Source organism: Kwoniella shandongensis, chromosome 13, assembly GCF_008629635.2.
Source record: "Kwoniella shandongensis chromosome 13, complete sequence".
In the NCBI taxonomy this organism is placed as follows: Eukaryota; Fungi; Basidiomycota; class Tremellomycetes; order Tremellales; family Cryptococcaceae; genus Kwoniella; species Kwoniella shandongensis.
Genome location: NC_089299.1, coordinates 1,026,698 through 1,040,892, shown reverse-complemented (window position 1 = coordinate 1,040,892; position 14,195 = coordinate 1,026,698). Strand labels below are relative to the sequence as shown.

The following is a 14,195-nucleotide window of genomic DNA, read 5'->3' as shown; positions in this document are numbered from 1 at the left end:
ATATCGTTCAGTCTTTCAATTAATGCAGCGGCCGAAGTAGATGAGTCATCAGCGCCCACTGGATCAGGTCAGGTCACGGGTAGTGATCTGGCTGAACACAAAGGTAGGTACAGTAGTGTGTCAACTTGTCAGTAAGTCTCGTGCGGGGAGTGGCAGCTGGTACTGTGGTGACTACATGTACATGTACTTCATCAACGGCCGCTCAGTGATACCGTATACAGTGATTATCTTATGACCATCTGACGAAATGCGATGCAAGACGTCCACTTCAGAGACCATTGACTTCGTACGTGATTGTCGGGCAGTATTCATACTGTACATCCCGTGTGTAATTGTAGTACATACCGACCGTGTGTAAATGTCCACCTGCGTACTGTATATGTGACTACCACTCAGCTCAACTCATAGATATGGTGTGATTCTCTAATCCCAAACCGAGACCAAACCCCAGTCCGACATTCGTCTTACCTTCCATCTCTCCCAATCTCGTCTTCTCTCTCGCCACGCCCTCTCTCGTATCGTCACAATCATCATCATCATCGAGATCGAACGGTGGAGACGATGTCGTACTTTCACTATGATTTGATGATCCTACACCCGTCATTCCTATGGGTTCCCCTCCCATCATGTCGATTTCGGAAAAGGCCATCCCATTTGCGCTCTCCCCAGCACATGAGACGTAGTCACTTCGTGCTAGGACATGTATGCCCTCGCCCGTCATGGGTGTTTGTAAGGTAGTACTTCCTGACGTCACGGGGTAATCGGTATTCCAGAACACGTTGGTTGCAGACGCTGCGGTCGGCGTTACACCACCGAGGTTGGGCGAGTGAAAATTATCGAGACTCGGCGTGGAGAGTGCGTTCCATGATGAGTTATCGGCGAATACGCCATCATGATTCATGGGAAGTGAGGCGGTGAACGTTGATGTCACTGAATTGGAAGAGGTACCTTGTGGATCTGAAACAACCCGTAAGCTCGGTTGCATCGAACTCCTTTGATCGATATGACCGTTCGAATGGACCGCGCTTGTCGGAGCCGTTGGCGTCGCACTTGAAGTCAGAGTCGTTAAGACCGGTTGCGATACCGATCTCTGTCGCTGGTGTACCGGTCGTGTGGCCAAGTGTGGTATGTCCAAAGTTGACGTTCTGGACATTGCATGAGTAGGAGGAAGGGAGGAAGAGGAAGTCGGGGTGGGTGCAGGACGGAACGAGGGGATGGGGGCAGGAGTGTTGGAGGTTGCGTCAAGCGGCGTGGCGGCTTGTATGGATAAGAGTAAGCCTTGGACTTGTGTGAAAGCGGGGACAAGAATCTGTGTGCGGAATTTAGTTTCAGCGTATAATGAAAGACTGTCACAGTCAACTCAGGCATTGCAACGTCAGACACTCACATCTTTACGTCCAGTCAATTCGCATCTCCCCCCCTCACTAGCCTGGCCTCCGGTAAAGTCTCCCACGTCCACCCATCTCTCCCCGTCTTGAGACCATCCACTGAACTTTGCCACACCGCCAGCCAAGTCGAAACGTATTGCCACAGCCTCTGTGTCCAAGCTCGGGTTACTGGCTGTATGGATATTCGTTATTGCCCTTGGGGCAATCGGAATTTTGATGCGGAATATCTCAGATTGATGCCGGACATAGAGGTATATACCGTTACGAGACGACTGAGATGATGGTGACGATTCGAGATGAAGTGCTGCGGCCAGATCGGGACGAGTGGTGCCGCTACCTGGCATAAGGAAGCGGGTCCATGTCGAGATGGAAAGCACCGAGATAGGCAGTAAGGTAAGATGTTCTAAGTTTTACGCCAGATTAGCGTCAACTCATTCGTCCGAGTGGTAGATCGTGGAATGGTAGTAGACGTACGATTGTCTCCAAGAATTAGACTCTTCAGAGCCGCTTCGTCAATTCCTCGCTTGCCACTTCCTCCACCATCCCCAGGATTCGTAGGTTGACTGCCACTGTCCCCGCGATGTCCCGACAGGCTCTGTGGCAGGCCATCATTTCCCTCTGACATGCGATGAGTTCGCTGCAGAACTGCATTTCTCTCCTTTGCTCGTGATTTCGATCGACTATGAAAATGAAAATGATGAGCAGATTAGTTTGAACAGAGTTTCTACCTTGTGGCTTCTTTGATTTCATGGACACCCTTGCACTTACCGATTCTGGAACCAGATCTGCAATGTCTTTGGACGTACATCCGGTCCTAGCCGTTTTGCCAAGGCTTCTCTCGCAGCGCTATCAGGGTTCCTACATATCACAGATCATGTCAGCATCAAACAGCTGGTCGCAGGACACGTTGTACACTTGGTGATATTCGCATACCGTTGAGCACTCACATATTCTCATTGTAAGCGTTGATCAATACTTCCAGTTGTTCTTTCGAAGGTTTGAACCTTGGAGGCTTACTTTCCGTCGTAGGGGGCAACCGCATACCCACCATACCAGGACCGAAGGGGAGACCACCGCGCGCGTGTTTCTGCGTACGTTCGTCATGTCCGAGAGGAAGATGGGTGAGATCGACGCCTATTGCAGGTGAGATTGCTGAAGCTGGACTTGGGTGGAATATCTTACGAGGGTGAGCCGGACTCTCCCCAACGCGAGGCGCTGAGATCGGAGCACGAGATGGTGGGGTTACATTGTGTGCTTGAGATGGATGGCGAGGCGATGGGTATGGATGATGACCTGAATGTGACGATGATTGTGGTGTGGTGATCCGGCCGGTGGTGGTGGTAGTATTATGTCGAACGAGCTCCGTTGGATGGCGTGGATCATTTATGGTTGAGGTGAAAGTGGCAGACCGACTGCGAATGGGACCGGGTCGAGCAGGTACGCTAGGAAACGTACTTTGGACGGCAGGAGTGGCCATTGTGCCAAAATTTGACAACATTGGTGTGAGACCAGTGGCGATTTGGTTGTGTAAGGTGGTAGGAGATGTGAGGGTCGATACAGATGCTGTATGAGGAGCTTCCAGCCAGCCAGAGAATGAAGTGCCGATAGCGGATGGTTGTGACCAATGCGTCATGGCTGTTGCAGGGGTGGTAGAACCGTAGCCCGGATAAGTGGAGGAAGTGGTAATCATCCCATCTGCTTGATGCATTTGGTGTTGACCTAATGGTATAGCAGATTGCGGGGCTTGTTGCAGGATCTGTTGAAAGGGATGCTGGTCCTCCGAGGTGAATGACCAGAAGGGAGTTTCGGGTAAGTGTTGGTCGTGGTCAGCCAAGGTGTTGGACCATGCGGAGAGCACGTTGTCCTCAAGAGAGGTAGAACTTGATTGTGGAGTCACAACGTCCATCGGTATATGATCGGGTGAACTTGTTGAACCTGATTCGAGTAGATTCGAATCGGTTGACACCCGATCACCCACTTGGTTGTCGTCATTGGGATGGGGGTTGACGGGTAACATTGTCAAAAGATTGTTGAGGATCAAGTACACTTAGCCAAGAAATATTCGTATCGATACTGTTCCGCCGGATATGACCAACAAGTCAACAACTGACAATTGACGACGTGACGATGTGCTGGATACACTTACAACTCGTTTGCTTTGCAGTCACAGCCAAGTGTTCAGCTTCAGTTGCTTGGATCTCTAAGCGAAACAACTGTAAGTCAGCGTTTGGTTTTCGGTTTTTGCTCTACGACAAATCACTGCAGTGGGAGTGGATGTTCTAGCCGTTATAGTGTAAACAACACGCATGTCGCCCAGGGAAAGAAGAAAGGAGGAGAAAGGGACTCCAGGGGCGAAAGGATGGATCGAGTAAGGAATGTCGGGTTCCAGCTCACCTTCTGTCCGAGAACAAAGTGATACCGTTCGGCCAAATCTCTGAGCGAAAGGCCTCTAACTAGAGCCAGCTAGTATGAGGGTCGACAAAATTCCCAGAGACGATATCGTTTAGTCTGATCTTCTGTCAGCGCAACGACTGAGCGTTTTTCTGGGCGGTCGCCTCGGTCCAGCCTGAGGTTACAGTCGGTCCTTTCGCGGAAGGGTAGGTCTACGGTGTTCGAAAGGAGGAGGAGCTTCCACCGCTATTCAGTGGGAAATTACCAGCCGGTGAACGGGATTTATCTGTTTAGGGTGGTCTCCAGGAGAGAAGGCGGTAACAGAGGATGAAGTGATGTGGTGATTGAAGAAGACTAGCTTCGATGCGCATTGGTTGCTTCGCGATAGACGCACACCTGATCACTGCCAGTCGAGCTACAGAATATCCGAAAGCCCTTTCGTGTCATGCCCCAACGTCAGTATAACATCTGTACATCAAGTTCGGTGACGTCTCGACGCCAACGCTAAGTGTGATCGTCGTCGCAAGGGGTCATGCACCCTGTTTCAGCAGGAGCAGGACTTGGCAACACCTCGTTTTAGCTCACTCGTAGTCATGTTTGATCCGAAAACAAACATCGACCCGATCACCTTTACAAGTCCGTGGGCCGAGAGCATGCAGTACCTCGGAGCGGTCAGTGCGTAGCATAGCTTTCGCCTTGACAACCGACCGATCGATGGAAAGGCTGGGCTTTGGGTAAGTGCAAAGGGGTTCTACATCCACACATGTCAGAAATACTTCCTCTTCTTTTCTCCTTCCCTCCTTTTCCCCAAGCTTGTTCTCTGTTCCTTTGTTGATGTCTGAATGTGATCTGTGAATGTTTGGTACGAAATAACCTCCTTATCGTTACCGCCTACGACTACTTCGTGTATAACCGGCGGTTTGATCGCCCTGAAAAACCGGTTCACGCTGACTACGACGACGTCACAATCGTCAACTTTTTTACTGTTGATTCTGTCCTATTTCTTTTCCTTGTCTATCTAATCCCTCATTAACGACTTGATAACGAACGTATCGTTGACCGGTATCTCATCCCCTTTCTCAGATGGTATCACTCACTTCAAAGGAGCAAGACGATCTGGATAACCTCGAACAGGAGACCAAATCGTTCAGTCTCGCCTCTATCCTCCTTTACGTCTTCGAGCCCATTCTCGCACCTATCGGTTCGGTCCTGTTCTTCCTTGGCGGTTGTATAGGTATGGCTTCGTACGCTAGACAGATCGTCAAGATCATACCTACCAACCCAGCCTTGATACGTATACGCCAATCTGCATCCATAACAGAGAAGAAAGGGGGGAAGGCAGTGCAAACTGAAGAGAAGAGTTTTACGGATTGGGTTAGGGAGAACGTCCCTAGTTTGAAAGGCGTTTTCAAGCCTGCACATTGGTTACCAAAGTGAGTACGACCTCGTCTTGCATCCCTTCGAAACGGACCATGCTTATGTGGTGAATATACAGTGGTCATTTACAGACATTCTATATCGTAGCTGGAGATTTCACAAAAGTGGACAAGGTGCACTATGTCAGGTGAGCTGTATCTATCATGCCTATGAGAAAGCCAGCTGACGCCAGACACAGAACATACCTGAGACTTCCAGACGGAGGGACTATGTGAGTGCAGCTTCCTTCACCCGTTTCGATCTGGCCAAGCTGACGACGCAACAATATAGTGGTCTCGACGCGACTCCAGAAAATCACGACGAGCTGCCCCCAGACGCGCCTACTGTTGTCGTATGTCATGGTCTGACAGGCGGAAGTCACGAGAGCTATGTGAGAAATGTTTTGGCTTGGGTCATCAAGCCGAAGTCAGAGGGTGGACTGGGAGGAAGGGGGATCGTGGTTAATGTGAGCGGCAATATCGACCATCTTCCTTGGGGCCGCAGCTGATGGCATGATTGATCTCGCAGTTCCGAGGATGTGAGTGCTGACCGAAAGCGGTCTGTTGAAGCAAAGGGCAACCACTAACAATTAGAACCCTCTCTCACAGGCGCCGGTGTCCCCGTCACCTCATGCCAGTTGTATTCTGCAGGAACAACGATGGATCTTGCTCTCGCCCTGCACTTCATCAAGAATCGACACCCTCAGTCCACACTTCACGGCGTAGGCTTCTCCCTCGGCGCCTCCGTTCTCACTCGTCATCTTGGTGAAGTCGGATCATCCTCCCTCCTGTCGTCCGGTACCGTCCTCGGTTGTCCGTGGGACTTGACAGCGATGTCCCATCGACTCGAAAACGATTGGCTAATTGCTCGAATATACTCCTCTGCTCTGGGAAAGAACGTTCTCAAACTGTTCTTCAAGGCGTACGAAGCCAATCCTGCGATCTTCGAAGCGGACGATAGTCCAGTGAAAGAGTGTCTCGGCTCGCTGAAGGAGCAAAGAAGAAAGATGGGAATGGGGACAAGGTTGAGGAAAGCGGATGACGTGATGGTCTGTAAGATTGGAGGACCGAGAGGAATAGGAGCGTGGCCGTTCCCTTCGGCTAAGGAGTATTATGAATGGGCTAATCCCAGGAAGGTCTTGAAAGAAGTCAAGGTGTGAGTGCATGTCATTATGTGCTCAGACTGTAGCTAATTCCCTCGCAGACCATTACTTGCTATCAACGCTTTCGACGACCCGGTGATTGACGGAGGTGAGTTCACTTCTCGACTGGTTCTCTGGCACAAATCTGACTCAAGCCCTGATGGTGTTATAGAGCATCTGCCGGTAGAGGAGATTGAGGAGTCTTCCCACATCTACGCGGCAGTGACAGGCTCAGGTGGTCATCTCGGATGGTTCGACGGGCCATACTTCGATAAGACCAAATCTAGACAACGCTGGGTCCTGAAACCGGTATCAGAGTTCCTCACGGCCGCTTCAAGAGACTTGCCTCTGCCCGAAGGGAAGGAAGTGGAGCTGGTGGAGGAGGAAGGTTGGGAATGGGTCAAGAAACCTGCATATGATATACCCGGGTTGGAGAGAATTGGGTGGAAGGTGTTGGAAGAGGGAGAGATCGTACAAGGGGAAGATGATGAGGGCGAGAGTGGGATGGCTCAGGGGTTGTAGATTAGTACTCGTACTGTAGAGCGGTAGATGCATAGATTTTACATGGATACCGAAGACGAAGTAAGTATCGTTACACATGATTCGAAGCTGTGTACTTTAGCCTCGAGAACAACACGATCAAAGGTCAAGTCTTGTCTGAAGGGATGGATAATCGACAATAACCCCTTGTTGCAGTGCAAAATCCAGAATGTACTCCACCTCAATTCTCCTTTGTTTACACAATACACCCATAACATTAAGCAACCAATCTTCGACATCTATCTGGGCTTGATATAACACTATTTCGCTACGAATCTGACAACGAGTATCTCATGCGCGATGTCTATCGACCTATCAGATCCGCAGTTGACAGCAGTGAGAGGGGCGATAGCAGATCCAAATGATCAAACTTCATGGTCCGTGCGCTTCTCTTCTTCTCCTTGTCTTCGAGATCAAACGACTAGCATCCTCCTCCCATCTCAGCTCTAAACCAGGATTCACGATATATCCCACTGGCGCTATCATGTCATCACTGTTAATGTATAGTGTTAACTGATCAGAGTTTTGGTTGATGCAGGTTCATCCTCCACTACGCAACACCGTCCACCGCATCACCAGCAGCTCATACCCCCTCTTTAGCCTTAGTATCCAGCGGACCGGATCCCGTCCTCCCACAATGGCAAGAACACTTGAACGGAACGAATGAGGATGTACTCTTTGGATATGGAGATATCGGAGGGAAGGGTTTGGTTTTGGTCTTTCTGAGGGATACTGTAGGGTGAGTTGTGAGCTAAGTTGTGTTTGAGCAAGAGGAGGGATGTGTGTTGGGACATCAGAGTAATTACGAGGTGTATGCTCAAGTATACACATGGGGAAGGCTTTGTTGTGAAGACAAGAGAACGATGGGACGAGCCAGTGCATAATCTACTGGCAGATGCTGACCATTACTTACCTCAAATCTGCAATAGCGGTGTAAAGAGAGGTGGGTTTAACAATCATGTAGACGCTGGTTGGTAGCTGCTGATACTTTTTGGGCATGACTTTAGCCCGTGCTATCGTCCACTCTCGAGCAGTCGCTAATCTCTTCCCCGTACGTGATATCATCGTCTCTTTCATCGCACTCCAACTAGTCGTTATTGGTTCGCTGACCCCCTACACAGGACTATTCTGCTCTGGTCACCATCGCTCATCCCTCTCAACTGACGGAAGACCTGGTCACCGAGCGTCTTGGACTTGACCACTCATCCGCACCCACACCTATACCGAAGTACACGGTGCCAGGCTCCGACATCCCAGATCCTCTATCACCCACTGCTGCTGGACAGGGTCGGGATATCCCTCGTAGCGTCTCGCAAAGTAATGGTCAATCCCATGCGGACACAGCTCGAAATGTCGAGTCCACCTCTTCCCCACTTAGACAGCATCATCAGCAATCGCACATCGACTCACCGCAACGCACAAGTTCTCCCGGTCCTAATCTTGCAGGGCCGATCTCGCTTGATTCACCTACACGACCAGAGTTCAAATCGCAAGGCATATCTTCAACGGATTACTTCAAGGATGATAATGCCCGGAGTAGAAAACCTTCGTTCGGAGCGAGACTTAAGCACACTTTCACACATCGATCCACCCCTTCCATTGACGATAACTCTGGTCAAGCCTCATCTTCATCACCAGCTGCGACATACGTTCAATCTCAGACCAACTCCCCTCAGCCTGGTAGTCCAACCTCGCCCGGTACGAGCCGGTTCAAGGCCAGTTCTCTCGTGAAAGCGTTGGGAGGCAAGAGACGAGTATCGGAGAATGTCATAGGCGGTACGACACCCGCGAACGGTTCACCGCCGACCAGTCCCCAAGTGAACGAATTTGGACAAGGAGGATATGGCGGAAACGGTGATTTGGATTACGCCCCTCCCGTTCCTCCCAAAGACGAAACGTTTGGCAGTCAACGTCATCAACCTGTTTCTGTATCAACAGATCGATTCCCGGACCAAGATCGTAATGAATCAAATCCCACTTCCCCCTCGCGAGCAGGTACCAACGGTCATGGAAACGGCTTCATGCCTCAGGACGAAACATCCCACGTACAGGAACAACAGCAGAATCTTGTCATTCCACCGACAAGTCGATCATCCTCACTTTCGCCTTCTCCGTCTGCTCGACATGCGTTGTACACTGCACGACAGAAGAGTCTGACCCAGGAGACCGAGATCCAAGAGAGGTTCAGAAGGGATCAAGAGGAGAAAATGAGGCGGGGAGAGTTAGGCTCAAGAGGGAATCTCGTTGCGGATGAGGAAACGAGGGATGTCAATTTGAATGATGATGACGATGATGATGACGGGAGCGTTCGATTGGCTTATGATGAGTCCGATCCGGAAGACGACCATGAACATCACAATGGAGGAAACGGGATTGTTCTAGGTGGCGTGGTGGACTTCAATAAAGGTACACCTATAGATGGCGACAAGCAACAGGACCTCTTGGAGCCACCTCAACGAGGGTCGTCCTTGCCTTCAAGCGGTGGCACACCTGTGGATCATAGCCAAGCTATAAGCGATGATGTTCCGACCGCGACAGAAACAGTGGCGACACATGATCAATTGGAGGAAGAACAAGCTCGTCAACATGCCGCGGAACAAGCCAGACTGAGAGAACACGCCGAGGTTGAGGCGGCTGCGCGGGCTCGGGAAGAAGAGGCTCGACGAGCCGCGGAACAGGAGCGGCTGGAAGAAGAAAGGATGTGGGAAGAGAAACGTCTAGCAGAAGAGAAGAGGATGGAGGAAGAACGAGTGCGATTGGAACAGCTAAAGCTCGAAGAAGAGGCGGACGCTGCCAGGAGAGCAGAAGAGGAGAGACTGGAGCTTGAACGACTCCGAGTTGTTGAGGAAGAAAGGCTGAGACAGGAAGAAGAGAAGGCGAGATTTGAGGCCGAAGAAAGAGCTAGATTGGAGGCGGAAGAACGAGAGCGATCAGCAGTTGAGGAGGAAGAACGGAAACGACTTGAAGCCGAAGAACAAGAACGATTGAGAATCGAGAATGAGAAGAGAATACAATGGGAGAAGGAGGAACATGAGCGTCTGGTCAGGGAAGAAGAGCAAAGACAGAAGGAGGAACAAGAGAGAGTAAGGAAGAATTCTATAAGGGAGGGATTGGAGAAAGGAAGAAAAGACGGTGGGGTGATGTTGCGCGGGGTAAGTGGTTATCGTCCATCTTGATCATAAATTGAGAGAGCTAATCGGTCTGTGTGCTGGGGCGTAGTGGGCTACGGTGCAGACTTACAAATCTATGACGTGGCGACGACGATACTTCCACCTCCTTTCAACCGAGATGAGACTGTTCAAGACGGAAGGGGTGAGTATAATGTGTAACGTGAACGTCACGTAGTTCGCTGATCCACGCTCTCGCGCAGGATGCCAAACCTATCCAGACCATCTACTTTGGATCCAAATCATCGGTGTCTGAGACATATGAAGAATCGCAAGTCAAAGACAGTTTCAAAGTCATCTCAGATGGACCGAAGGGTGAAGAGGTGAGTGTGGTATATATCAGCGTGTTGCACAAAATCACATCGAGTCAGTGCTGATTTTGTCGATCTCGCCGCGTAGGAGTTTTTCCTGTTTACAGACTCGGCGGAAGATAAGGAGACGGTTTTGCAAGGCTTGCGGATGTGTTTGCAATAACTCTCGATGTACATCACACACATACAGTACGAGTATAACATGTAGATGGACTTTTTCATGCTGATCAGAATCAGACCTACTATAGACATGAGCTTGTCTTTTGGATTACTGACAATCGATTCATTTTGACAAGTCTGTATACTGTATTGTGTTCCTAATCTCCCGGCCGCATGGCCAACCAGCCATTATCATCTCTACAACCACTCACTCTACAACTAATTACTCTACAACCGCGTACAACTCCGCACAACATCTGAGGTCCCGTTTCATTCCCCTACATATCGCTTTTCCAACAAGATTGCGTATCCACCTCGACACATAATTGATTCTCAGTTTTGATACTCGTACTTTCGCCGACTTCGTCTCCCAATTCTAAGGTCGAATGGATCAAAGTGGATATCTGAAGGCCATATTCTTGCGCTACGGTTCGGTAAAACAACCGCATCAGCCACATATACCTTTGTCAATGCTGAAGTGCAAAAGCGCCACCACTCACATCGGTGATGTCCAAGAACGTCGAATCAATCTCATTCCCATGTTCATCTACATATTTCTCAATCTGAATCTGACCTGTCGAAGCGAGTCGATCACGTCTTTTGTTCTCCTTGTTCAGGAAGAATCGGATTGTGAGCTACGCGCGAGCGAGAGATCTGTCAGTTTGATCGTACTCATACTCTGTGTTCTGACGGGTGATACTGGTGTTACAGTCGCCGTCGCTGCCGTACGATTCAGGCGCAAACTCACCAGGATCAAAGGGTTCACAACGTAGGTACCGAGGATTATACCCCATGGTACGTAGTATCGAGGAGCGTATTTGGCCTGCCACATCTGAGGTGAGAGGAGGTTACCGAGGCCTGGGGTGAGGGACGTGAGATTAGCCATCAAGAACAGGTTTGATAGTTGAACTGTACTATAGGAGTTCGACTGATTGGTAAGTCGGGAAATGCGATACTCACAGTATCCGATAAGCAACATTGCATTGGTTGTCGTTTTCTTGGTATGACCAGCGTTGCTTTCTGCGAATTATCGAGACTGATCAGCGCAAATCTAACGACACGTATTGCAAAGCTCCCCTGCCACACTGATGAGGGTAATTCACGAAAGGCGAAAAGGCGACCCACCTGCACACCATGACAACGACAAGACGAAACCTGGCGTCCCTACTCCTCCCAGATAAACAGCGACCAGCAGCCCTGCCCTCGCCGTCCAAGGTAGAGCGACCATCAACACCCCCGAGATGATATTGGGGATAGCGTACGAGGCACCAATGTAGCCTCGACTGTTGGGAAACTTTCTGATGAAAAGGACAGACGAGAGGATGGTGAGGATTTCAATGACACCGGATACGCAGCCTAGCAGAGCGGTTTGTCCGACAGTGAATCCGAACGAGTCTGCCGAGCAGGGAAAACATGTTAGCCTGGGTTATGATTTAAGGCGACCCTCATGTGTACCGTAACCAGGCTCGTGGAACATAACGAGAGACATATCGTAGGGATCGGGATTGGTCACTACGACTCACTGATGATCAAAGCCGATTGATTCGTCAACGAATTCGCAACATTATTACTCGCCGCATAAATCGCAAATGCCCAAGCTTTCCAATCCGTCAAAGCCTCTATGAACTGTTCCCTTTTCCAAGTCTTATTCTCCACACCTGTAGATTCACCTCTCAATCTCTCGATGGCGATGATCTTCTCTTCCTGAGTCAGGAATCGAGCTTTCATAGGACTGTCGGGTATGAAGAACCAGAAACAGATCCCGACGATCAAGGTTAGGATACCGGTGATGAGCATGTAGGCTTTCCAAGGTGCGAGTTTCTCAGGGTCGATGTGGAATACACCGAAGGAGACGAGTCCGTTGAATATCTGGGCGGTACCGTTCATGAGGAACCACTGTGGAGGTGATACAACCCTATCATCAGCAGAGAGGCAACGAGAGCGCTGGAGACGGGATGTAACTTACGTAGCCGACACGTTGAGTAGCCTCGGCGTGGGTGTAGAACATGCTTGTCTGCAGAAGGCGAGACATTAGTTGACAGACACCCTCATTCGTAGTGCATGCGCACTCACCACGATGAGGAATCCAGCAGTGATACTACCCTCACACACTCCGAGGAAGAATCGACAGACGACTGCGAGGTACAACGATAATCAGAATTGCCTCTCTCTTGTGTGATATAGTTCTCCAAAGCAGTGCCACTCACATAACCCTGCAAAGTTCTTACAAGCGGCATGACAACACAGTGCCGTTGCCCAAACGAGGATATTGACAGCCCTGCGAAATGGAGAAACCGACATTGCTCAGCATGTCTTGTTGACGCGGTACGAAGGTCCGCCCATACTCACATCCATTTGCCAGGAGGGAACTTCTGTAAGCCCAAAGTCTGGGGCCATTCAAAGATCAAATAAGCGAGATAGAAGATGGTTCCAAGCCAGCTACGAGGGCAAGGACGAGGGTGTCAGCGGGTGCAGTAATGATGCATAATCCGAGGCCGGACAATTGATCTGTGACTCACTTGTATTGAGCTTGAGAGAGATGGGTATCTTTCCTGATACCCAAGATTGAGGATGAACCAAGGGTCGTCTTGTCTATATACAACGTACTTTGTCAGACGATGTCGATTCCTGCCACGTAGTGACAGAGCTGGAAATCGTCCAGCGACGTACCTGTGAATTGTACAAAGTACAAGATCATCCTGTATCGTATCCAATCATCAGCATACACGAAGTAGATTACAGATGGTCACGGATCTATCTCGAGGTAGATTTCATGCCACTCACATCAGAGGGAGTAGGTGCCTATCACACTTCCTCCTCACTCTCGCCGCCATCTCAGGCGTGATCTCCCCCTTGAAACCAGCCACAAAAGCAGCTGCTTCATCTACATCGTCGAGTTGTACGTGGTGCGCACCATCGGTCTCGCCGACAGGTAGGACTTTGGTCTGTGCCTCGGTGTCGTTGGAGAGATTCTTCTCGTCCGTATCGGCAAGTTTGTCCGACATCGTGTATAAATGTGAAACAGTGTGGATTTGCGGTCGTCAAGTATACAGGATAATGATGATGGTCAAACCTCACACTCTATAATAGCACAGAAGTGGATAGGATAGAGTGGTGAATATGAACACCCTCGTTCTATATATCCAGCCAGAGCACCTCTACCTTATCTCTCATTCCCAGCTGGACTATCTCCCGCAATCCAATCACATCCCATTGACATATACCCATCCCTCGCTCAAATCCGAAAGCTTGTCCATCTCATACGAAGAGTTAGTAATAGCCTTGCACAGGCTATATTAAGCGAAGCGAAGGAACGGACTCCTATCCTAACTGCGACTGTCAGTCTGGCAGTTGGAGAGAAGGTGGACAGATTTGCGTCATCCAAACTAGGAGATAAGAGAATATATCGTTGCCGTAATCGCAAGGCGTGAGAGTTCGAGTTCGAGTTCGAATTCTATTTCCGTTCACTTGGACATTTTAGACTTTAGGCGCTGGCGCACACGATCTACTAGTGAGCAGACAGGAAGACGTCTGAGGGGGAAGAGGGGGAACGCAAACGCGGAAGAGTGACTACGTTCCCTGAATAAGAAAGAAGGTGATTAGCACAAGGAAGAAGGAGAGGGGTAAGTGCATTTCTCGGTAAAATAATCGTCGAGCGGGAGAACTTTATCGGTAAATTCAT

General features: G+C 49.9%; 4 protein-coding genes across 4 annotated transcripts; 2 read left to right on the top strand and 2 right to left on the bottom strand.

Moving 5' to 3' along the window:
• Window positions 1–397: 397 nt before the first annotated feature.
• Window positions 398–3,405, bottom strand: CI109_107048 (uncharacterized protein; the record flags this gene model as incomplete). Its single annotated transcript, XM_032007576.1, has 5 exons — window positions 398–1,309; window positions 1,388–1,791; window positions 1,863–2,068; window positions 2,157–2,246; window positions 2,336–3,405. 5 exons carry the CDS (start codon window positions 3,403–3,405, stop codon window positions 398–400), a joined length of 2,682 nt encoding a protein of 893 aa, XP_031858115.1.
• A 1,457-nt stretch (window positions 3,406–4,862) lies between these two features.
• On the top strand, window positions 4,863–6,858 carry CI109_107047 (uncharacterized protein; the record flags this gene model as incomplete). Its single annotated transcript, XM_032007575.1, has 8 exons — window positions 4,863–5,212; window positions 5,275–5,343; window positions 5,395–5,427; window positions 5,487–5,661; window positions 5,724–5,733; window positions 5,804–6,350; window positions 6,399–6,445; window positions 6,509–6,858. 8 exons carry the CDS (start codon window positions 4,863–4,865, stop codon window positions 6,856–6,858), a joined length of 1,581 nt encoding a protein of 526 aa, XP_031858114.1.
• Window positions 6,859–7,176: 318 nt separating this feature from the next.
• On the top strand, window positions 7,177–10,517 carry CI109_107046 (uncharacterized protein; the record flags this gene model as incomplete). Its single annotated transcript, XM_032007574.1, has 8 exons — window positions 7,177–7,253; window positions 7,415–7,615; window positions 7,806–7,819; window positions 7,884–7,927; window positions 7,998–10,028; window positions 10,096–10,188; window positions 10,247–10,366; window positions 10,443–10,517. 8 exons carry the CDS (start codon window positions 7,177–7,179, stop codon window positions 10,515–10,517), a joined length of 2,655 nt encoding a protein of 884 aa, XP_031858113.1.
• A 387-nt stretch (window positions 10,518–10,904) lies between these two features.
• On the bottom strand, window positions 10,905–13,518 carry CI109_107045 (uncharacterized protein; the record flags this gene model as incomplete). The annotated part of the gene is made up of 13 exons (XM_032007573.1): window positions 10,905–10,937; window positions 11,014–11,148; window positions 11,262–11,371; window positions 11,474–11,533; window positions 11,639–11,908; window positions 12,037–12,409; window positions 12,480–12,527; window positions 12,587–12,648; window positions 12,721–12,791; window positions 12,863–12,952; window positions 13,033–13,105; window positions 13,184–13,212; window positions 13,298–13,518. The coding sequence occupies 13 exons, from the start codon at window positions 13,516–13,518 to the stop codon at window positions 10,905–10,907; spliced, it is 1,575 nt and encodes a 524-aa protein (XP_031858112.1).
• Between the last annotated feature and the right edge of the window lie 677 nt (window positions 13,519–14,195).